This window comes from Lynx rufus, unplaced genomic scaffold, assembly GCF_022079265.1.
Source record: "Lynx rufus isolate CCGP_SWC_20201006 ecotype Redwood Valley unplaced genomic scaffold, mLynRuf1.p SCAF_4, whole genome shotgun sequence".
Taxonomy (NCBI): Eukaryota; Metazoa; Chordata; class Mammalia; order Carnivora; family Felidae; genus Lynx; species Lynx rufus.
In genome coordinates this window covers 10,879,469-10,902,750 of record NW_025814856.1, presented here as the reverse complement: position 1 = coordinate 10,902,750, position 23,282 = coordinate 10,879,469, and the positions used below count along the sequence as shown (strand labels likewise).

At 50.3% G+C, this 23,282-nt stretch overlaps 1 protein-coding gene across 1 annotated transcript; it reads right to left on the bottom strand.

Moving 5' to 3' along the window:
* Positions 1-8,660: 8,660 nt before the first annotated feature.
* Positions 8,661-22,652, bottom strand: LOC124523654 (cytochrome P450 4F3-like). Its single transcript, XM_047095470.1, has 13 exons — positions 22,556-22,652; positions 22,091-22,283; positions 18,284-18,428; positions 16,616-16,669; positions 16,394-16,521; positions 14,824-14,945; positions 13,858-14,128; positions 13,460-13,526; positions 13,141-13,270; positions 9,731-9,864; positions 9,570-9,634; positions 9,303-9,385; positions 8,661-8,929 (listed from the first exon to the last, which is right to left on the bottom strand). Exons 1-13 carry the CDS (start codon positions 22,609-22,611, stop codon positions 8,752-8,754), a joined length of 1,626 nt encoding a protein of 541 aa, XP_046951426.1. The 5' UTR covers positions 22,612-22,652; the 3' UTR covers positions 8,661-8,751.
* Between the last annotated feature and the right edge of the window lie 630 nt (positions 22,653-23,282).

Here is a 23,282-nt window from a genome sequence, read left to right as displayed (position 1 = left end):
CAAGGACTAAAACCCCACAGGGCCTCTGGGCAATGGCCCGCAGCCAGACACAGAAAGGCAGAGGTTGACTGCCACAGAGGTCAACCCTCATCCCCCAACCCACAACCCCCAGGGATCAAGAAGGCAGAGTCTACTGGCCCGGGGCTCCCCCTGACTCTTGAGGCAGGAAGCCTCAGGTGTGGACATTCTGCTCTGAGCCAGAGAAGGATCAGAGTGTCCCCAGTGGTTTCTCATCCAACAAGGAATGTCTCAGCTGCCAAATGACACAAGCCTGGCTTATGCAATGGCCCCCAGCCACACACAGAAAGGCAGAGGTTGACCTCCCCTCCAGACGTCAACCCCCATCCACACCCAGAGCCAGGAAGTGGACAAGTATGTGTCAGACCAGAGGTGGCAGTGACTCTGTGAGTCACCAGCTTTGGGGACAGCCTATCACCCCTCTGAGCCTCAGTCTTCATGTCTGTAAAGTGGGCTTGGAAAACCTCACAGGGCAATGCAAGCATTCTATCAGACCCCATCAGGGAGAGTAGGGGAAAGGACCTTTCAAAGTGACATGCGAAGGAAATGTTTCCCTTTGTGACAACATGGGAGGACGGATGGACCTTGAGGGCATTATGCTAAGTAAAATAAACCAAACTGAGAAAAACAAGTACCATATGATCTCACTTATATGTATTCTTTAAAAAATGAACTCATAGAAATAGAGAACACCCTGCTGGTGGCCAGAAGGGCGTAGGGAATGGGTGCAATGGGTGAAGGAGGTCAAAAGGTACAAATTTCTAGTTATAAAATAAATCAGTCCTAGGGATGCAATGCAAAGCTTGGTGACCATAGTTAATAACACTGTATTGTATATTTGAAAGTTGCAAAGAGAGTAGATCTTAAAAGCTCTCATCACAAGACAAAGAACAGTCTATAGCTACGTGTGGAGATGGGTGTTCACTAGACTTTTCGCGGTGATCGTTTTGCAATATATACACATGTGGAATCATGCTGTGCACCTGAAACTACTATAATGTTATATGCTGATCATACCTCAATGAAAAAATTGGCATATGAGTAATGAGCTCGTCTACGGCAAGAGCTTCTGAATATGTGTGTGGATCTGTGTGTGTGCATGTTTGCGTATGCACTGAGAAAATTCCAGAAGAATCCACACATGACAGTGGAAGTGGGCAAAGTACAAGTGGAGTCGATCCTTCTCACGTGCTACTTGTCTCACGCTTTCTCTCTCCCACACTGTGCTGCTATAATTTTTATCACGAAAACACAAATTTCAGAAGAAACAAGGATTGTCCCAGTGGGGGAAGGGGCCCATGGTTGGTGCACAGAACAGGTGAGCAGGTTTTCTTTTGTGACCCCATGAAGACACCTCTCCCAGGAGTCAGCCTGGGGTCTCTCTACACCAAGCAGGGAGGCTGCCTGGTGGCGGGAGTCTCTCTTTCCCTTTCCTCGGCCTTTGGGAAGGAACAGGCTCTGGATTCAGCCCAACAGAGTTCGGATCCCAGCCCTGCTCCTCGCTGGCTGTGTGACCTTGGACAAGTCACTTGTCCTCTCCGCGCTTCATGCCCTCCTCAGTAAGATGGACAGGGGGACTTACACCTCCCAGGTAGTTTGTTCTTCAACAGCAACAACAGCCACAACAACAAAAACTGTACCAGAGACTCTACGCCAGACCTGGTGCTTCAACCCGAGACCCAGGATGAACAAAACAGATAAGGTCTCTGGATGGTGGTGCTCATGTCTGATGGGAGAAGCTGATGGGAAACAAGACCAAGTCAGATGGTGGGGTGGTAGTGAAGGAAATAAACAGAATGAGAACCAGCAAGTGAGCAAGGAGGCGATCGGGGAGGGCTGCCCTGTGGAGTTGACCTCTGAGCAGAAACCTGAGTGACATGGAAGAGTGAACAGTGAATAACGATCGCTCTTTGCCCCTAAAGCCACAGCAGGACTGTAAACACCCGGCACACAGTGAGGTAACCCAATGGCTTGAAAACTCTCTCATTCCTCCTTCCTTCCTCAGACATTCTGAGGTAAACAAAGACAATAGAGGCAATTCCCCTCAGTATCCATCCAGGAGGGAAGCAGGAACCAGCCCTGTAGAGAGATCCACGGTGGTGAAATGTGGCCCAACACTTAAGCTGGAAACGGTGGTTCCATTTCAGTCACCGGAATAAAGATCAGGAAACCCAACCAGCCCCCAAAGCATGTCAAGGGCCAGACCCATAAGCTGGAGTTTCCAGCTTCTTGGCATAAGGACCAGGAGAGCAAACAAGCTGGCTTTGGAAAAAGAAGACTGAAGGGAAACTTCAGGAAAGTCCTGGGGCCCCAAAACAGCTGCATCAACTTCCCCTGCACAGGACTTTTGGGGTGATGCCAGCTCTGGAAGGTAGTCAGACCACCCCCACCACTCCAGCAGTGGGGGTCGCCATCAACAGAGATCATCCCTGGAGGGTAAAAGGCTATTTCTCATGCAAAAGCCAAGGAGGGGGGCCCCAAGGACGTCACAGAAAAACAAAAACAAAACCAGAAGGGCGTGCAAGGGAACAGGCAGGATTTTGTCCCCCTCCCATTCTGATGTCTGCTTAGCCAGCAGACAAGGGAGCCACCCTAGTGCAGAGGAACTGTTGAACCCCCCTCTGCGGAGACGTGTGGAGTGGGCACCAACCCAGCTCAAGACAATGGGCTACCATAGGAGTCTTTGGCCGCCTCCCTACAGCCTCTTGGGGTCAAATGAGAATATGGCGTTGGGTCAGTGGTGGGCACCTGCAGGCAATCCGAGGAGATTAGAGAAATGGCGTCCATTCTCTGCCGAAGGCTACCTCCACTCTCCTTGACAGTGAAGCTCTCTGGATTCCAGAAATAGCACTCTTTGGCCCCATCAACCTGGCAGTGGTGACGTCTCTCAGCTGATGCTAGCCCCAGGACGCTGCACTAGCCTCCACGGTTTCCCTTGGCCCTGCCCAGAGCTTTGTAAAGGGCTGCGTCTTCCAGTCATCCTTATTTAACCACTTAAGGTCCCTGCCCATTACAGGGTTTAGCGACTTCAAGATATACACTGTCACACCCTTACACACACACACACACACACACCAATGCATCCACGCGTGCACACACTTGCAGGCTTACACACGCACACTCACCGTGCACACACAAACACACTTGCACACAGATTTACACACATGTTCCCATCCATGCACCCAATTACGTGGATACACTCACATACACACACCCTCGCACATGCATACACACAGTAGCACGAACGCACACACAGTCACACATACACTTAGACACACACTTGCTCACACACCTGTTGAATTAATGGAGACCAGAGGCCAGGCCAGAGCCTGTTGTCCCCAAAATTTCCAGCAGAGGGCGCCGCCCACACACCCAAGAAAGGAAAGAGACCCACAGCAGTGAGTGACAGCAGGCTCCTGTCCTTAGGATCAATACACGCAGGTGCAGCAGAGTCCTGGGGATCGATGGGCCTCATGCCTCTCCTCCTCCCTCTCTCATGAATTCACCATCACAGTCCTTAGCAGAAACTCAAAGCCTGTTTCTAGTGCAAGAGGAGACATTGAACACAAGTAGAGCTCACTCTTTGGACAAGTTAGCTGCATGGTGGAGGGAAGAAATGGTTCATTAGTGGGAAAGTGGGTCAAGGGAAGGGACTTTTTAAGACTGAGGAAACAACAACATTTTCTGTGTTCCAATGGGAATTACCTGATAGAGTTCAGGATACATGATCAATAGACAAAAATGTATACAGAAGATATTCTACCTAAAATATAGAACATAGAAATTCTATTTCTATATTCCAGGGATTAGAAAACTATGGTCCATGGACCAATCTGGCCTGTGGCCTGTTTTCGTATGGTCTCTAAGCTAAGAGGTGTTTTTATAGTTTAAGAGGACTGTACGGGGCACCTGGGTGGTTCAGTTGGTTAAACGTCTGACTTTGCTCTGGTCATGATCTCACGGTCTGTGAGTTCAAGCCCTGCATCAGGCTCTGTGCTGACAGCTCAGAGCCTGGAACCTGCTTCAGATTGCGTGTCTCCCTCTCCCTCTCTGCCCCTCCCCCAGTCACACTCTGTCTCTGTCTCTCCCTCTCTCAAACATAAGACGATTGTAAAAGGAGAAGAGGGGCAAGAGGAAGAGGACATCCTGAATGGGATGTGCAAAGCCTAAAATGTTTCCCATATGGTCCTTTGCAGAAAAAGAATGCCAAATCTGCTGGATACAAGCAATAAACAATCGGAACAATATTTTCATATACCCATTTTAGAGCATTATGCACCAGAAAAAGTGAAATCCTGAGGTATAAATCTAAAAAATGTGTTCCAGATTTCTAGGAAGAAAATTTGAAAACACTTGTGGAAGAAACCCAAGAAGGCCCAAATTCATGGAGAGAGAAGCAATATTCATGGATTGAAACACTCCACCTTGTGAAGATAGTAAGGCTCTGCAAATTGATTTATAGATTTGAGGAAATCACAACCCTAATTCCAGCAGGACTTTTTGTAGAAATAGATAAGCTGATTATAAAATGTACATGAAATTGCAAAAGACTTAGAATAGCCAAAAATTTCTTGACAAGGACAATTTTAATGGAAGCTTTGCATTGGTTTGCATTTCCCTAAGGTCTAATGATGTTGTCCATCTTGTCATGCACTTATTGGACAATGAAAGAGCATTTTTTAAACACAAGATGATGTGTAAATGTAAATGCACATTTTAGATGTAAATATAATTTTTACTTGCATAACATTACATACGAATACAAGCTGGAAGTATACGTGAAAAAATATGAAGGGATTATGTTGACTTGTTTGAATTATGGATATAAAAGTGATTTTTATTTCTTACTATTTCTTCTTGGTGTTTTCTTCTAGGAAGACGTATTGTTTTGGGGCACCTGGGTGGCTCAGTCAATTGAGCCTTTGACTCTTTCTTTTTAGGACTAATTATTTTAAGTTTACTTATTTATTTTGAGAGAGACAGAGAGAGAGTGCAAGCAGGGGAAGGGCGGGCGTGGGGAACAAAGGATCTGAAGTGTGGGCTCTGTGCTATTAACACAGAGCCCAATGTGGGGCTTGAACTCATGAACCGTGAGAAGGTGGCCTGAGCTGAAGTCAGATGCTTAACCAACTGAACCACCCAGGCGCCCCAGGAGCATCTGACTCTTGATTTCACCTCAGTTCATGGTCCCAGGGTAGTGACATCAAGCTACGTGGGTTCGCTCTCCCCATCCCTCTCCCTCTCACTCCACTGGCGCTTTCTTTAAAATTTTTTTTTTCAACGTTTATTTATTTTTGGGACAGAGAGAGACAGAGCATGAACGGGGGAGGGGCAGAGAGAGAGGGAGACACAGAATCAGAAACAGGCTCCAGGCTCTGAGCCATCAGCCCAGTTCCTGACGCGGGGCTCGAACTCCCGGACCGCGAGATCGTGACCTGGCTGAAGTCGGACGCTTAGCCGACTGCGCCACCCAGGTGCCCCACTGGCGCTTTCTTTAAAAAAAAAAACAGATGTATCATTTGGTCATATGAAAAAAAAATTTTGGTTTATTTATTTATGGGGTGTGCAGGGAGGGGGGGCGGGGAGAGGAAGAAGGAGAGAGAATCCCAAGCAGGCTCCGCGCTGTCAGTGCAGAGCCCAACATGGGGCTCGAACCCACGAACCTTGAGATCATGACCTAAGCAGAAACCAAGAGTTGGACGCTTAACTCACTGAGCCACTCAGGCACCCCAATGGGAAAAGTAATTTTAGTTAAGAACTCGGCAAGAAAAACATGTTATTTACAGCTTAGAATATACTAAATATTTATTCATTTAAGGTTGCAATGTTCCTTTCTTATTTTGCAGTCACTAGGCCTCCTGGGGGGAGGAGGACCCTGGGGGGCCTCTGGACCCCCATCTGTGGGTCCAGAAATGTTTTGAGGCTCTGGTCTCAGTAGCCCAGGGCAGGTACTCCTGCAGCCTGAGAGGAGGCAGTCCAGGAGCGGCCTCTGTCCCAGATGCTGAAGGAGGCCCTTCCACTCCCACCCCCTTCCCCCCACCTTCTTTTCTCTCTTGGGACCCTCGTGACCTCCACCTCTTGAAACACCTAAGCAAAAATGAAGTCCGGATCATGTCTCTTTAGACGGATTTTTTTTTTTTTAATTCCTAGCTTCAAGGCCAGCTTGCCATCAAAGGCCCTTGACGTGACTCAGAGGTAACTACGGATATTCAAAACAAACTGGACTTCTTTTTTTCTTTTGCTTTTGATTTAAACATTCGTTATTTTAATCTTTTCTAATTTACGTCCAAATTAGTTCGCATATGGTGCGACAATGATTTCAGGAGTAGATTCCTTAGTGCCTCTTACCCATTTAGCCCATCCCCCCTCCCACAACCCCTCCAGTAACTCTCAGGTTGTTCTCCCTATTTAAGAGTCTCTTCTGTTTTGTCCCCCTCCCTGTTTTTATATTATTTTTGTTTCCCCTCCCTCATGTTCACCTGTTTTGTCTCTTAAAGTCCTCATATGAGTGAAGTCATATGATATTTGTCTTTCTCCGACTGATTAATTTCACTTAGCATAATACCCTCCAGTTCCACCCACGTAGTTGCAAATGGCAAGATTTCATTCTTTTTGATTGCTGAGTAATACTCCATTGTGTATATATATATATACCACATCTTCTCTCTCCATTCATCCATCAATGGACATGTGGGCTCTTTCCATATTTTGGCTATTGTCGAAAGCACAGCTCTAAACATTGGGGTGCATGTGCCCCTTTGACATAGCACACCTGAATCCCTTGGATAAATACCCGGTAGTGCAATTGCTGGGTTGTACGGTAGTTCTATTTTTGTTTTTTTGAGGAACCTCCATACTAATTTCCAGCGTGGCTGCACCAGCTTGCGATCCCAACTAACCAGATCTTCTAATGATAATTTTCTTCACAGAAGATTGTCACATTTCCCAATACTTAAATTTAACTTTTGTGACTACAGCCTTTTAAATGTTAGAATGCGATGCAAAAAGAAGAGAGGACTTACCACCTACTGATTGAGTGATGTTGCACATGTTTGCTTATTCAGTGTCTCCATCAGTGTAACAAGGTGGCTATAAATGTATGGTAACAGAACTCAGCCTCAGAGAGACCGACAATTTCCCCCCACCCAAACAGCTAGTGAATAGCAGACTGATTGTGACATTGGCAGTGAAACTCCAAGGTGCCGTGGATCCAGGGTCATCTGAACCTAATTGCATCTAGTTATCTGCCCCACCTTCCTTGAAGAGTAGTCTTACCTCCTTGATCCAAGATGAAGCTGCAGGTCCCCACATCACCCCAAGACGCAGCAAAGAAGAAAGGGGAAACTGGACAGAGAGAGTGTCTACCTCTCCATAAGGAGAGCTTCTAGAATTACCAGGTACTCTTTGAGTTTTCCTATGGGAAAGGGTATAGTCATTTAGCCGATCTAGTTTCAAAAAAGCTTTCAAATGCAATCTGTATTTCGGCCTGCTGTTAACCTAAACTAAAAACTAAGGGTTATAGGAAGGTAAAAATGAATATGAGGATACACAGTTAGCAGTCTCCAGCACAGTCCATCCTGTTGACAAAACATCCAATGTGTACCCCACTCTCTAAACCAGGAACATCCCTGGGGGAGTCAATCTCAAAGGCCACCTGCTACCTCCATGTAGCCCAAATTCCAGGATCTCTGGGGGATGTGCTGTTCCCTCCCTTAAACCCTGATGTGAGCTTTTTTGGTCCAGAAATCTATACACTTAAAGGCAATCATCGCCCTGAATACGTTCAACAGTAGAGTGATAACTGGATCATCACCATTTAAAATTCCAACTGAGGGGTGCCTGGGTGGCTCAGTTGGTTAAAGGTCCTACCCTTGATTTTGATCCAAGGCATGATCTCACAGTCGTGAGACTGAGCCCCATGTTGAGCCCTGACCTGGATGTGAAGCCTGCTTAAGAGTCTCTCTTTCCCTGGTCCTCTGCCCCTCCCACACTTGCACTGGCTCTCTCTCTCTCTCTCTCTCTCTCTCTCTCTCTCACACACACACACACACAAACTAAAATGAAATGGATAAAATTCCAACTGAGACTTCGTGTTCCATTAATGGCAAGCTAGGTTCTTGGGATTAACCTTTCAATTTAAAAAAACACAACTCTCATAGCTGGATACTTTTCCAATTACTTTTTTTTTTAAGTTTACTAATTTTTTGAGAGAGACAGAGACAGTGCAAGTGGGGGACGGGCAGAGAGAGAGAGACAGAGAGAGAGAGAGAGAGAATCCCGAGAAGTTTGGGTATATTAGATAAGAACAGAGGTCAGAGTGGCCAGAGAGTAGTGGCACAGTGGGTTCTCCACTGTGACCCTGAGCTTCAAACATGCCCCTCAGTCAGTCTCTAACGGTGGTCCCTCTCCTACTCAAACACCTCCCATGGCACCCTATTGCCTACAGGATAAAACCCCTTATTGGGCTGTGGGAGAACCCGCAATCAGCATGGCGGGGGGGGGGGGGCCGTGGTCAGCTGGAAAGGCTGCCAGGGTCTTGCGCTCACACACCAGCCTCCCCTCCACCCCACCCCTCGCCCTTGCCCTCCCACGGCGTTCCCGCAGGTCCCGAGCGCCCCCTGCTGGCTATCAGTTGCGCTCTGGCAGAGGAGACCACACAGTTCTAGTCCTGGGAATCCGGCAGGGGGCGTGTGTAGGGTCGGGGTGGATCCCAAGCCAGGGGGAGCTGGCGGGTCACTGGGGGCCCGCGCTCAGCGGCTCCACCCGCAGCCAAAGCCCGCCCTCGGCGCGCAGGATGATCTCAGGCTTCCTGCGTGGCTCCTCCTTGTCGGGCAGGACCCGAAAGCGCAGCAGCGTGAGCGCCAGGACCATCTTTATCTCGGTTAGGGCGAACGTCTGCCCCAAGCAGTTCCTGCGGGCGGCAGTGGGCACTCACTTGCCAGGGACCCCAGCAGGTCCCGTCGCGCCCCGAACCTGGCCCGGGACCGCCAGCCCCGCCCGCAGGGATACCGGAGGGGACTAACCGTGCCTGGGACCCCATACGGGGGTCCCAGAGCTTGGCTCAGATCCCAGCCCTGAGCTCCCAGAGAGAGGGAAGGGGCTCTGAGCACACCGCGGAGCCCTACTTGGACCTAGCCAACCCCCACTGCCCAGGCCTTTACCCCCAACCTCTGGAGGAGGGGAGAGAAGGAGAACCATCCTCAACACCCCCTTTCCCGCTGGCACAGCCATGTCTGGGATCTCAGGCCCAGGCCCCTGCCCTCACCACCTCATCCCCACCTCACCTGGGCCCCGCGGAGAAGGGAATAAAAGCCAGGGAAGACCTTTCCTTGATGTTTTCTGGGTCAAAGCGGAAAGGATTGTATACCTGGGGGCGGAGAGAGGCGGGACTGTTGGATGGGGTTTCCCAGGACAGCCGGCTTTGGAGACACAGGTGTGCCTTTCATGGAGGGAGTGTCTTGCCAGGTCAGACCCTGAGCCCTCCCTTAGGCCCCGATAGGGAAGTGGCCAAGCATGAGGGTGGGTGGAGGGGAGGGAGGGGGAGGCAGCACCTCAGGGTCTGGCCACACGGATGGATTGTGGTGGATCCCGAAAATACTAACGAGGCAGACAACACCTGTGGGAGGGGAGGGGCCAGTCAGGAAGGGTTTCACCCTGCCTGATGGGCCCCTCTTCCTGCCCACGAGGCTCCTCCCCCTGGTGTTGTGGGCACCTTTGGGGATGACCCGGCCATCTGGGAGCACGACGTCCTGGGTACAGCAGCGGGAGATGGATGTGACCGGGGGGTGCAACCGCAGACTCTCCTTGATGCACATGGTCAGGAAAGGCAACAGGGCCAGGTCGTCCCTAAGGAAGCCCCCTAACAATTAGCCAGGGTTCGAATTAGACTTCCACAGACCTCAAGCTGCACCCCGGATTTTGTGTCTCCCTCTCTCTCTCTGCCCCTCCCTGTTCTCTCTCTGTCTCTCAAAAATAAATATTAAAAAAAATATTTTTAAGTATTTCTGAACAAAGCCCAACATTCATACAGTACCTTTGAAAGTTAGAAAGTCTAAAGTTTTACAATTTATTTAAAAAGGAAAAAAAATCTCTTTGCTGGACTTACCAGGTTATTTGAACAAATAAAAGGCACCCTCCTAGATGGAATACCTAATATAACGGTGTGGATTCTGTCTAAGTTAATTAAGGTATCCAATGCATCCAATTAAAATCTAGTTGGTGTTTTTGGATCTTAGCAATCGTATTCAGTTTGAAAAACTTAAAGTTCAAAATCTATGTCGATTTAAAAGACCAAAGAAAGAGAATCCATTCACCTGATATTAAGACCCATTACAGACATATGGTGATAATTAAAAATTAAATTAAATTAAATTAAATTAAATTAAAAGGCAGCAAAGCCCTGTTGCAAGAACAGGAAATCAGACCCGCAGAACAATATAGAGAGCTCAGAGACAAGTACGTGAATAGGTGAAAACGTATCATCCGGTAAAGGAGGCCCCGCCAACCCCAGACAAGGGATGGTTCAGACACAGACACAGACACCCCCACTGTCGCACCAACACACACTCCAAAAGAACGGAATCATCATGCACTCTACATATAAGATGGGGTATTCTCTTACACGTGAAAGGTAAAGAAATAAGGGTAGAAGAAGATGTCATATAGAAGACACTTCTGTTACCTATGAGTAGGAAAGAATTCTTAAAACCCCAAAACATAAACCAGAAGACAAAAATGAAAGCAAAGAAAGAAAGAAAGAAAAGGAAAGAAGAGAAGAGAAAAGAAAAGAAAACAGAAAAGAAAACATATGCACAGAATTAAGGATTTTTGTTTAACAAAACACTCCATTCAATGGACCAAACATTCTGATGAGAGATTCACAGAAGATAGTTGCAATAAATACATTGATCTAGAAGAATATCTTGAATAGACAAGGAATTCCTACCAATCAACACGAGAGATGGCAGGCGACTCAAAAGAATAGACAAAGGACATGATCTAGAAATTCATGGGAGCTCAAACTCAGAGATTTAAAACATGAAGAGATGGGGCGCCTGGGTGGCTCAGTCGGTTGAGCATATGACTTCGGTTTACATCGTGATCCCGAGGTCCATGAGTTCGAGCCCCGCGTCGGGCTCTGTGCTGAGAGCTCAGAGCCTGGAGCCTGCTTTGGATTCTGTGTCTCCCTCTCTCTCTGCCCCTCCCCCGCTTGTGCTCTCTCTCAAAACTAAATAAATAACCATTGAAAAGAAATCACTAAATAAAACATGAAGAGATGCTCCAAGTTGCCGATTACCAGAGAAATGGAAATTATATAGCAATGGGATGTTACCTCATAGGTATTCGAGGTGAGAATTAACAAACAAGGTGGGTGATGGTAAAGCCCGGCTGAGGCACCGGGGTGGGGGACCCCACACAATAACAGTAAAGGTATGGACAGGAGCCACCACTCTGCAAGGCATCGGCATGGTCAAGGAAAGGCGATGTGTGTTTCATGACCCAGCAAGTTGGCTCTCAGCCTAGGACCTGGAGAGATTCTCAGACAGGTAGATAAAGACATGAACACCAAGGGGTTCATTGAGGTCATGAGATGGAAACCTCCTGGATATTTAGGTCCAAGGCACTAGAGAGGAACTTTCCATATGACACCGTTTGAATTGGTACCAAGTGCACTAAGTGTTTGAAGTTGAGAGACACACAAAAACACTTCTCCACTTCACACAACTGCTGTACTGAGCCAAGCCTTGAACTTGAAGGCACTACCTCCAAACTGTTCAGTCCAACATCTCCTCCCCCTTCTTCAGACTTGGCCCCCAATCTCCCTGGGACCCCCAGGCTCCACCTCATCTCCTCCAGTTTGCAGATATGTTTCATTCGAATATCTGACTTGTCTCTCCCCTGCTCAAACATCTCCCATGGCTCCCCACTGCCTTCCTATATTAGTCACGAATCTCCCTTCAAGAAAGAACTTGATGTCCAGCTCCAAGGAGTGCAGTCGGCTGACAGCCTCCAGTTAGAGGGTCTCTGGGCTCTGCAGCAGCATTCAAGCCAAGGCCACACTCTCTTGGGCAGGTCCCAGCCACTGAGAGAGCATGGTGGGCCCCTACTTTCTGATCACTTCTGCCCAATGTGAGACTCCCTCCCTGAGAGCAGTATGCCTGCACACTTTTATCTTTTATCCAATACTGGCTTCCCAGAGGACTTGAACTGACACCTTTGGAAAATCTTCACGTGGTTTCCAAAGCAGACCAAGAAGGGCTTCCGTTACCAACTACCAGCTCCAGCCTCACTGGGAGCCTCTCAGATGCTTCACACTGTAAATTCCACAAGGATCCAGCCACGTTTACTTCCTCCCAAACACGCCAGGCCCACCGCTGCATGCCTCCATCAGGGCCTTTGCACAAGCTGTCCATAAGGCCTGGAGCACTCTCCACTACCCATTCCCAGAGGACTGAATTCATATTTGCTTCTTTGCTACCCAGCCTCACACCCTTCTTTCCTCCATGATCCAGCCTTGACTAAGTAGGACTTAAATGGGACATGACATGGAGTTGAGAAGGGCTGGCAGTGTAGACATGTTTACTGAACCAAGCAATGCGTAACTGTTTTACCGTCAAGGACCACTTGTGAATCCCTGGAATAGGTAGTAGGTGGGAATTAGATATAAGTGCAAAAATTAAGAGCAGGGGTCTTTTGGGGAAATGTGCAACTTCAGTCAGAAAAGCAAGGGAGAGAAGTTCATTTACTCAACACACGCTGGATGGCATCTGTTCTACACACATTGTCACAGTTCTCCAAGCAGCCCTTGGAGGAGACATTCCCTGACCTGTCCCGCCCCCATTTCCAGAGGAGAAAAGTGGTACTCAGAAAAGGGAATTGGTTTTATTCAAGTCACATAGCAAGCAAGCAGGGCAATAAATGTGGACACTCCAATCTTTCTGTTGCGTAAGCCTGCTTTCCCCTGCTCTCCAGGCTGGGTACCATACCCTTGCCTCTGGGTGCTGCTCCTAGTCTCTCTAAGCAACAATGACACAATCAACAAAAAGTTCTTTCCCCTTCCCCAGCAGGGGAGCAGAGCCAATGAGAAGGGTTCCAGAACAGGATATGAGGACCTGCACTCACCATTCAATGTCTTTAGGCTCACGGTCCCTCAGGAGCTCTTGCACCTCCTGCCGACAGCGCTCCTGATACTCTGGGTGCTTCGCGAGGTTGTACAGGACCCAGGAGAGACCACTGGCCGTGGTGTCATGGCCTGAGAGGCAGCCAGACAGGCTTGGGTCTCTGGGCTTGTTCAGCACCAGAGGGCGGACAGCGCCCTTCGTTAGGGCCCTCAGGGAGGATGGGGAAGATGGGGTGGGATGGGGTGGTCCAGGGCCCACCTGCCAAGTCCCTGGGATTGGACAGACTCCTACCCCCTGCACTCCCACACTGGGATGCTTACCCCCAAACATGAAGGTGTCAGCTTCAGCTCGGATATCCTCATGGGACAGTTCCTTCCCATCTTCATCCTGCAGAAAGGGCACGACCTCCTGAATCACACCGGCTCGGAGGGCACCTGAGTCTCGCCTGAAACAGTCCCTCAGGCTCCATCACCAAAGCAGGATTGGTCCCTCATCATCTCTAGAGCCCTATCCCACAGGTCTCCCTGTCTCCAGCTTTCTTCTCCCAAGCAGCCTTCTACAAAGTCATGTCTAAAACAGATCCCTGACCTGTCTCTCCCTTCCTCAAGCACCTGCCATGGCTCCTCAGTACCCGCTGGGTCAAGTCCAAGTTCTCCCATCTGACTTTTGGAGTCAAGGTCCATTCTAACTCTTGAATTCTGATCCCAGGGAAGCCCACCTTGGCCAGCAGGAGCACATCAATGAAGTCCAAAGTCTTGGCCTTAGCCTTGGCCTTGAGGAAGTCATGGGAGCCCTCAGTAAGGAGGGAGCAGCGCCGCTCCTGGATGATGGCATCTGTGAAGTTGTGCACCAGGTCACAAGCCCTGCGGAAGCGCCGCCCATCAGGGGTGAGGTAGTACAGCAAGTCCGGGTGCAGCAAGATCTGCCTCTGCCGTTTCACCACAAGGGCACTGAGCTCCAAGATGGCAGCAATATATTCACTGGGGCTCCTGAAGGGTCAGGCCATAGAGAACAGCTCCTTAACCCACATGAGGTCCTAGGAGTGCCTTCCAACCAGAACCTCAGGAGCATGTCCCTTCAAAACAGAGTATCCTCCAGGCATGCTTCTCTCTCCACCTGCCATCTCTGTCAACGGAATCATGGCCCAGACCCTGGGCAGACCTTGAGTATCACACTCATCTCTCTTCTGTCCTACACAGTATCTGCCCCTGCCCATTCCTCCTTACTTTCCCCCAAATCTGCCCCATTTTCGCCACCACATTCAAGCTGCCTCCTCCTCAAGTTCTGTGTCTATGTGACAGTTTGTCTCTAGAGTCCAATGTTGAAGAACAGCTTTGACCATGGCCTTCAAACACCTTCCACCTTCCATCCCTGGAAACCTCAGGATAAAGCTCAGACCCCTTTTCGTCATTTTCAATATCCTTAAGATTAGCCCCCCTGCCAACTCTCCAATCTCATTCCCAAAGTGCCACATGCTTTATTCATCCTAGTCCTGTTGGCCTTTACCAAGCATTTTTGCTTACCTGAAACCTTACCTTTCTCTTTCCCTTCCTTGTCCCTCTTTGTCTCACTCAGATCCTTCTCCTCCAGGAGGTCCCATCTGATCGCCCTGGCCAGCCCTCCCTTCTCCATCTACTCCCTTGGGACTACGGTTCATGTTCCCAGGTCCTGAGCAAGCACTCACTCCTGGCAATTGCTGTCAAAACTGAAGACACATTTCTGCAGACTGTCCAGGGTCATGAGGCTGATGTGCTCAAACATGTCCAATCGGGTGTTGCCCTCTGAGACTAGGCGCTTCCACTTGGTCTGGACAGAGAAAGGGGCAAATCTGGGGCGGGGACGTACATCCCCTAGCTCCCCCTCAGTCCCAATCACCAGGATGGACTCCCCAAAATCCAGGCTCCTGGTCCTCCACCCCACGCACCCATCTCCAGGGAGGATCAGGCTTGGGTGGGAATAGAAACCCTTACTATTAAGACCCAATGGCTGGGAGTCAGGAGACCTGAGGTCAAATCCTGGCTCTGCTTCCTACACCCCTGTGTGCCCTTGGTCCACTCACTGCTGCCCTCTGGACTCCACCTGTCAAAGCTTCAGTAACAGTTAAGATGACTTGCTCTGTTGTCAGACAAACCAGGTTGGAATCCCAACTCCATTTATTAGCTCACTTGCTAGCTGTGTGAACGGGAGCAGGCTCCCTAACCTCTCTGAGCCTCAGTTTCATCACCTGTAATGAGACAATAATCATCATCTCTGCCTTATATGGTTGTGGAAATTAGATAAGACAACGTGTGCAATAGAACTGGTGCATGAGGGGCAGTGGGGAGGCTCAGTCGGTTACGTGTCCAACTTGGGCTCAGGTCATGATCTCATGGTTCCTGATATACACCAAGAGCTAAGTAACCATTAGCTATCACCCTAATCATCGTCATTACCATAGAGGTAGGCGACTGCTGCAAAAATGTCTCCATTTCTTCATTTCTCCCTATACCTTCACCCTTTGCAATGAGGTTTGGCAGATCTTCCATTCGGAAGTTACACCTCCTTCTCCAGCTCTTGAATTGGAGCTGGATGTGGGACTTGCTTCCGCCAACAGCAGAAGGTGGAGGTCCTGGTTACCTGTTCTGAACTAGGCTTCAAGAGGTACTGCATGTTTCTACTTATTCTCTTGGAGCTCAGGGTCTACCATGCGATCAAGCCTAGGCTAGCCTACTGGAAGGTGAGGGACAAATGCAGGAGTCTGGTTGTCCCACCAAGGCCATATTAGAGTAGCCAACCATTAGCCAAGCCCCAAATGTGTGGCAGAGCTGATCCTGGGAAAGCAGAGCTGTCTCCCAAACCCAGCCATGGCCACAGACACGTGAGTGATTCCAGCCAAAATAAGAACTATTCTCCGGACTCATCATCTTGCGAGCAATAAAACACAAATCCTTTCAAACTCATGAGTTTGAAGGTGCAGTTCAGTGAACAAAGAGATACCATACAATCTTCATCATTAGTGTCTCAAGTTTCACAGAGTTTCAGTGAGGCAGATTAGAAGCTAACACCTTCCGAGCACCTACAATGTGCCAGGACCATGATTCCATTACAACATCTGGACCCCCTTTTAAGAAGGGCTTATAATCCTCATTTGACAGATGGGGAAACTGATGCTTGGAGAAGAAATAGAATGGCCTGAAAGTCATCTAGCAAGGCCAGGACTCCAGGCCACTCCCCTTTTCCCAAGGCTCCAGCCGGGGCCCTGGGTTTCAACTCACATGCATGATGTCTGCACTTTTGTTGAAAATCTTCACATAGGATTTCAAGATTTCAAAGTGGAAGGCAGGTGTCAGCAAACGACGGTGGTGGCTCCACTTGTCACCAGCAGTCAGCAGGAGCCCATCCCCTAGTAGAGGCAGCCACGAGGAGTAGGCAAGGGCAGTGCTTTCCCCTGAGACCCCAAGGTTGTCCCCAACCTCCCTCACTTAACAGTTACTCACCCAGCCAGGGCCTCAGAAAGCTGTAGAAAAACTTATCCTTGGGCGCGATGGTGGCTGGCAGGAGAGACAGATCATCAGGGGCCATAGAGAAGAGGCAGGGATGGGCTTTGGGTTGGGGGGTGGAGGATCCAAGCCAGGGGAATGCATACCCCCTCCAACCTGCATAGTGGGAATTGTATAGTGCAGAGTGGGGAGGTGAGGGGGGACAAGACCAGGCTGCAGCACACAGCAGAGCAAAGGCAGAGCCCATGGACCTACACATAGGTACTTAGATGCTCCCTAAAATACTACGCAACACACCCAACATGCCTTGACATAGCTCCTTGCCGGTCCGACATGTTGGAAACACCCAAGCACAAATCAGCACTCCACAAAATGCTTTTACAAGGACTTAGGACATCGCACCTGTCCCAGAACCTTTTGACATCTCCTGGGACTTCTGACATGGCCCCGACACATGGTAACGTGCCCTGACACAAAACAACATGCATAACACACACTGGCCTCACGCAGCATCCTCGGAATGGACCCAAAGACAATCTGACACGACCTCAGTGTGTCTCATAGACGGACCCTGGCAGGACTTAAATATGGTCCCACTAATGTCCCAGACATGGCCCAGGTGTGACCTAGCCTTTCTCAGAATTCTCTTCCATCCCATAGTTATCATTAAGTGCTTAGGCTCAGGGGCTCCTCTGTCCTTAAGAGACCAAACAATGTTGCCGCCCTCAGATGCTGAGCTCCACCCACCACAAAGAGCTGCCACTGCTCCCTCGTGCCTCTAGACCAGCTCCCCACAACACTCTGTGGATCTTCCCCCACAACACTCTGGCCATCTCCCTACCCCAAATCCCCTTCCAACTAAAGGTCCCTCCTACCAGAGGCAGTTAGGGCAGCCAAGAACACACAGAAGAAGTAAGAGAAAGCCTTCGGCATGCTATGTGACCTTGAGAAGTTTTTAAGCCTCCTGGAGCCTCCGTTTCCTCACCCAGGAAATGCCCCCCTAGCAGAGATGCCAGTGAATGGACATCTGTGGTATCTGCCTGTCCATCCCCTTCTGGAACCAACACCTCACTCCTCTTCCTCCCTCAGTCCAAGTAGCTAGGAAGGGTGGCCATGCCACTCCATCCTCCATTCCAGAGCTGAACATAGGACCCTAACCCTTAAGAATCAAGTTGCCATGACTAGAGGAAGAATTGGTCCCTGTGACCCAAGCCAGGCCAATTTAAGAGAATCCTGCAACTATTTCTGGGTCTGCAGAGAATGAGCTCACATTTCCATGGGGGTTGAGCTTCTTAGACTCATCTTTGTCAGCAGGAGAGTGAAACTGTCACCGAGGAACACAGAATTACAAGAGAAAGACAGATTCCCAATGGCACTGTTTGAAGACTGGATCCAACCATGCCTGAAGACAACATTCCTTCAGCTTTTCAGTCAATAGATTCCCTTTCTTCTCTTAGACCAACATTGCTGAATTTCCACCACTCAAAATTGAAAACGACTGGGAACGAGAGAGATCCAGGGACCTGCTCAGAGTCGCCCAGCAGGTTAATGGCAGGTCTCCATCAATACTACCCACTTCCCTGCTCAACCTGGTCTGTCCAGAGGTGCGAGGAACGGGGGACAGGGGCAAAGGAGTGGCTGTGTCAGCGCTCCTGCGGGAGATACCTGGAGCCTGGAGCAGGGGGGCAGCGAACTTAGGGTGGAAGAACCACAGAAGTGGGTACAAGGGCCCCATCCACCACAGGTGAACATCACGGAAGCTGTGGCTCAGACTCTCCATGAACCTCAAGCCTTCTTCATTGTTCTTTATCTGGGGACAGCAGGGTGGAGAGGGTGAGGCCAGGTCAGGCAGCAGCCCCAGAAGCTTCCAACTGCCCACTGCATCCCCCCTTCTGCCTGCATTATTAGTCTACACCTCTACATCTCACCAAGTCAGCTTCCCTTTGTTGGTCTGTTTGTCTCTTTTTGTGTGTCTATCTATGTGCCTCTCCCTCTCCCTTCAATTTCACATCTTCATCTGTTTCCTTAGGGAAGTGATAGACAGCCAAATGTAATAGCTAGATGATGGAGAGCTACATGATGATGAGAGATATATAGACAGATAGATAGATAGATAGATAGATGATAGATAGAGATTGAGAGATAGATATAGATAGATAAATGATAGAGAGATAGATACATAGAGAGAGAGTGAGGGGGAGAGAGATAGAAGATAGATGACAGATTAATTGGAAGATGGTTGGATGGATGGATGCATGGACAGATGGATGGATGCATGGATGGATGGATGGATGGATGGAGGGAGGGAGGGACAGATGAATGGATGCACGCATGGATGGATGGATGCTCGGATGGACGGGTGGATGGATGGATGAAGAGAGAAGGAAAGAGATGAGAGATGGATGGGTAGATGATAGATGATATGTGTTTGTGTATGTTTCTTTTACATTCTCTGTATGTCCTCTCTGACCCCCTCACTTTTCTCTGTATCTCTCTCTTTCTTCACCTCTTTTTCTCTCTTTATCTCTCCCACTCCCCTTGTCTGTGTCTCCAAACCTGCACACCCTCCATGGCTCCCCAGAACCCTCAGAATAAACCCCCTGCCCCCACACAGTCCTGCAGCCCCGCTGGCTCTGCTGTCCCCTTCACCTTCTCCCTGCCTCTCACCAGCATTGCTCTTTATGCACTCAACTCATGGTTGCTCAAAACCCCGGTGCTCACAGGGCAGTGGGGTGGCTCAGTTGGTTAAGCATCTGACTCTACATCTTGGCACAGGTCATAATCTCACGGTTCGTGATTTCAAGAGCTATACTGACAGTGTGGAGCCTGCTTGGGATTCTCTCTCCCACTCTCTCCCTCTGCCCCTCCCCCACTCATGCATGTTCTCTCTCTCTCTCTCTCTCTCTCTGTCTCTCAAAATACAAAATAAACTTTAAAAAAAACAGGTGTTTTCTCTGTCGCCTCCAGGCCTTTGAGTGGGCTATTCCTCTCCACAGTATGTACTTTCTCTTCTTTTCTTAAAAAATTCCTACCCATCAGTCCAGACCCCCTTCCAACAACTCCTTCTCTAAGAAGGCTCCCAGCCTACCCAAACAGCAGATGCCTTGCTTCCCCTCTGAGTTCCCCTTACCCCTGTCTCTCCGTCAGACCCACTCTGACCACACAGGATTGAGGGTGTCTCTAGTTCTACATGCCCAAGATTGGGGTTTCTCCAAGACAATATCTGGGACTGAGCCTCCCCAAGGACACTCCTGAAGCAGTGTCCAGAAGAAAGCAATGACCAAGGTCGCCCAAGAGCAGAAAGGACCTTGGAATCCACAGGGACCTCACAGAAGCCTGGCAGGGAGGGGTACGTGGCCCTCAGATGCTGCCAAAGTGCCCATGGCCACATTTTCCAGATGGGTACCTGTGGCATGATGACAGAGCAGGCAATGCCACGGTGGCAAGAAATGATGGGAGCCCAAGCAGATCATAAACCCTGCGAGTAGGCAGCCACCAGCTGAATTAAGACCCTCAAGCCCTGCTCTGTGGGGTGGACCTACAAGCAAGACAGGGGCCATCACCTCCTCAGAAGGAACCACGGCAAGTTCCCCTGCAACCTCTGCAGTGGTCAGTGTGTCCAGAATCTGCATAGATGGAAGGGATCTCTGTTTCTTCCTGCTCCTTCCCTTGGGGGCAGAGGAATCCTGGAAGACTCTCCATGTCCCAGGGGTCACTCCCAGGACACAGGGAGACCCCATGCTCCCTGCCCCCAGAGAGGCCGACCTTGGCTTGAGAAGTCAGATCTTTCGTCTCCTGGGAGTCGTTCCAATCTCAGGGAGGTGCCCACAGGAACAGCAGGGTGGCCTCACGTTTTGTACTGGGGCTCCTTCCCATGTCCTGTCATGTCCTGGCTAGTCCACACACCCCCCCCCCCGCTCCCCAGAGGGTGAAGGTATGCAGACCTTCCAGCTCTGACAGACCCCAGGACACAGGTGTGAGCTCTGCCCATCAGTCAGGAGGGCAGCTCCCACCTACGTCCTCTTCTGCCCGCCAGCTTTTATGGTGTATCCTGTCTGTCTGTCTGTCTATCTGTCTATCTACCTCTACCTATGAACTTATGGGCTATCTATTAACCTATCCCCTGAACCTATGGACTCCCCCATCAGCCATGCCTTTTACAAATGAAGAAACCCAGGCCGCGTCCCCCAAAAGGAGAAGGAGGGGGCCTTGCCTCCCAGTGAGGCATCCTCTCCAATCCCACGGGAAGCCCCATCCTGGCCTGACAAATACTTCCAGGTGCTCCAGACAGGTGAATACAAGTCATTTTCACTTTTGTGACTGTTCTCTGCTCCCTAAGACCCCTGAGGCATTTGAAGAGATTGGCCCAAGGAGGGAGAGTGACTCAGCTGAGGTCAAAAAGCAAGAGGGACTGGAGGAGAGAAGAGTGAACAAGACCAGCCTCCATGGCCAAGCCCAGGAACAGGGAGTGGAAACGGTAACTTTATAACATTCCTGCTGCCCCCAGGGTTTTTCAAGAACATTCCCAGACCCAGCATCTCAGGCAAAGTTCACAATGAGCTTGGAATGCCCTCGTTCCAAACTTGGCCATAATGATCAGTAAAATAGCAGGAAGTGCGTCCCCCAGCTGTGGTCCTCATGCTGGGCAGTTAAGGAGAGGTGTGTTCCTCCCTCAGCCTGTCTGGGGATGGGAAGGGCTAGCCGTTCATCCCTTTGACCTTGAACATGGCAGGTAATGGCAAGCTCACCATCTATGTGTCAAAACTTACCTGAGTGCCTACTGTATGCCAGCTCCTGGGCTGGACAATGTAGTATCTGATCCCCAGAGCAACTATCCAGGTAAAGAGGTGGAAAATAAGTAACTGGACAATTAATTCTTTAAGTATGAGCAGACCCAAGTCAAAGGTCCGTGCAGGTGGGGAGTCAAAGAAAGCTTCTGTAAGGGAAAGTGAGTGGTTAAACTTTATTCAGGTTGGGCAATGGGTCCATTGGGACATCTCAGCAGGGAAGTGTAGACTGAGAGGAAGCTTTCTTGGGGAGGGGTGTGGGTGCAGAGCCAGACCCCTGTGACTGGAGGTGGGGAGGTCATAGGTAATTCCTGTAGGTAAGTGAGCAGACACAAAGGAATGGGCCAGGTAGGGAGCAGACCCTGGACAGCGCCCCTGAGAAGGTCTCTGGGGAAGACATGGACACTGGGAATGCCAAGGGACCCTGCTCTGTGCAGACCGCCCTGGGAGCCCTTCAGAGGGACATTAATGTGGGGAAGAGAGGCAGGAAATGGATCCCAAACAGGGTAGGGGTGCGAAGATGAAGATGTGGAAATGGCCTGGGATGAATGATTCCAGAACGGCTCCCTAGCCTTCCTCATTCTCTGCTGTCCCAGATCCCAGCCCCACCCAGGTCCCTATTACCCACCCCTGGGAAACTGCCTCCACCCCGATGCCCCAGGCCCGTCCTGACACCCACACTCACCAGTCCCATGTGACACCAAAACCAGTGTTCCTTCGGAGGCTGCGGGAAACACCTGAGGCGGCAACAGGTGTCATAGAAGCTGAAGCTCCAGGCCAGGACGCGGGCCAAGAGCCAGGAGACCCCCACCAGCAGCAGGAGCAGCCATGGGGAGGCTGCCACCTGCCGGAGTCCCAGCCAGGACAGGCTCAGCATCCTGGAGGCAGAGGGGACAGATTTTCCTGAGGCCGAGGAAATGGGCCCAAGGGTGAGCTCTCTGGGCTCTTCAGGAACAGAGGGAGAGCCCCTCCCTCACACCAGGATGGGAGGGGCAGGGACAGAGAGGGGTAGGCATGGTGAGTGCTCAGCACTGGGCAAATGGTGATTCAGAGAGGGGAGGAAGACCTAGAGAATTCCAGAGGGAGAGGCAGAGTGAGTGAGAGGGAGAAAAAGAAAGACAGAGACACAGAGAGATAGCTAACCACCCACCAGTAGCCACTCTGCTCCCAGCGGCTCTCTGGAGCCACCCCACCCTTGGGCAGCATCCTTTGCTACCCAGGATCAAGACCCCCAGCCAGGTACCTTCAGACCACGGCAGCTTATCCACACAGCCTCCTCTCCCCTCCTCTTGGAAAGTCTTTGTCCCTGGCGCCTGACCTAGGGGACACTGGCAGTGGCCAGGCTAAACCAGCCAATCCCTGCTGCCTGCTTACCTCCTCCCCACCTGGCAGTGGCCCAACTAGGAGGTGGCGGAGGGGGACTTCCGTGTTATAAAGAGAGTATGGGATTGCATCCTCAGAACTCAGCACCTCCCATGTGGGGGTGGGGGATCCGTTGAGGGATGGGCAAAGTGACTCCTGGGCGCCAAGCTAACAGCCACCCCTGCGCTTTCAAGGCCAGCGGGGCACAGCAGGGAAATGCTTGAACGTGAGAGTCAGGTGCCATGGGGGCAGGGTCCAGCCAAGCCTAGTCTCAAAACATCTCTGGGGCTCCTTCCACATACGAGGCAGGTCAGAGGCATGCACCATTTCCCAATGCAGAATCAGGAAGCTTCGGGTCTCCGGGCTGCACAGCCTGGCAGGAGTTCAAGCCCGGCCTCCAAGCAGCCTAGGGCCTGGGCTGACACAAGACCACAGGGGGCAGGAACAAAAAGCCCTTCTGGCTGGGGTTTACCCTCATCAGACTCAGGGGGTAAAGGGCCCAGTGGAAAGTAGGC

Bases quoted from the DNA above. Each gene is read 5' to 3' on its own strand.
- LOC124523654 (XM_047095470.1), bottom strand. From the start codon at position 22,611: ATGCTGCCCAAGGGTGGGGTGGCTCCAGAGAGCCGCTGGGAGCAGAGT. The intron at 13,271-13,459 runs GTAAGCATCCCA...GCTGCCTCTCAG, and splicing joins TGACACCTTCATGTTTGGGG to GCCATGACACCACGGCCAGT. The intron at 8,930-9,302 runs GTGAGGTGGGGA...TGCCGCCCGCAG, and splicing joins CCCTTCTCCGCGGGGCCCAG to GAACTGCTTGGGGCAGACGT.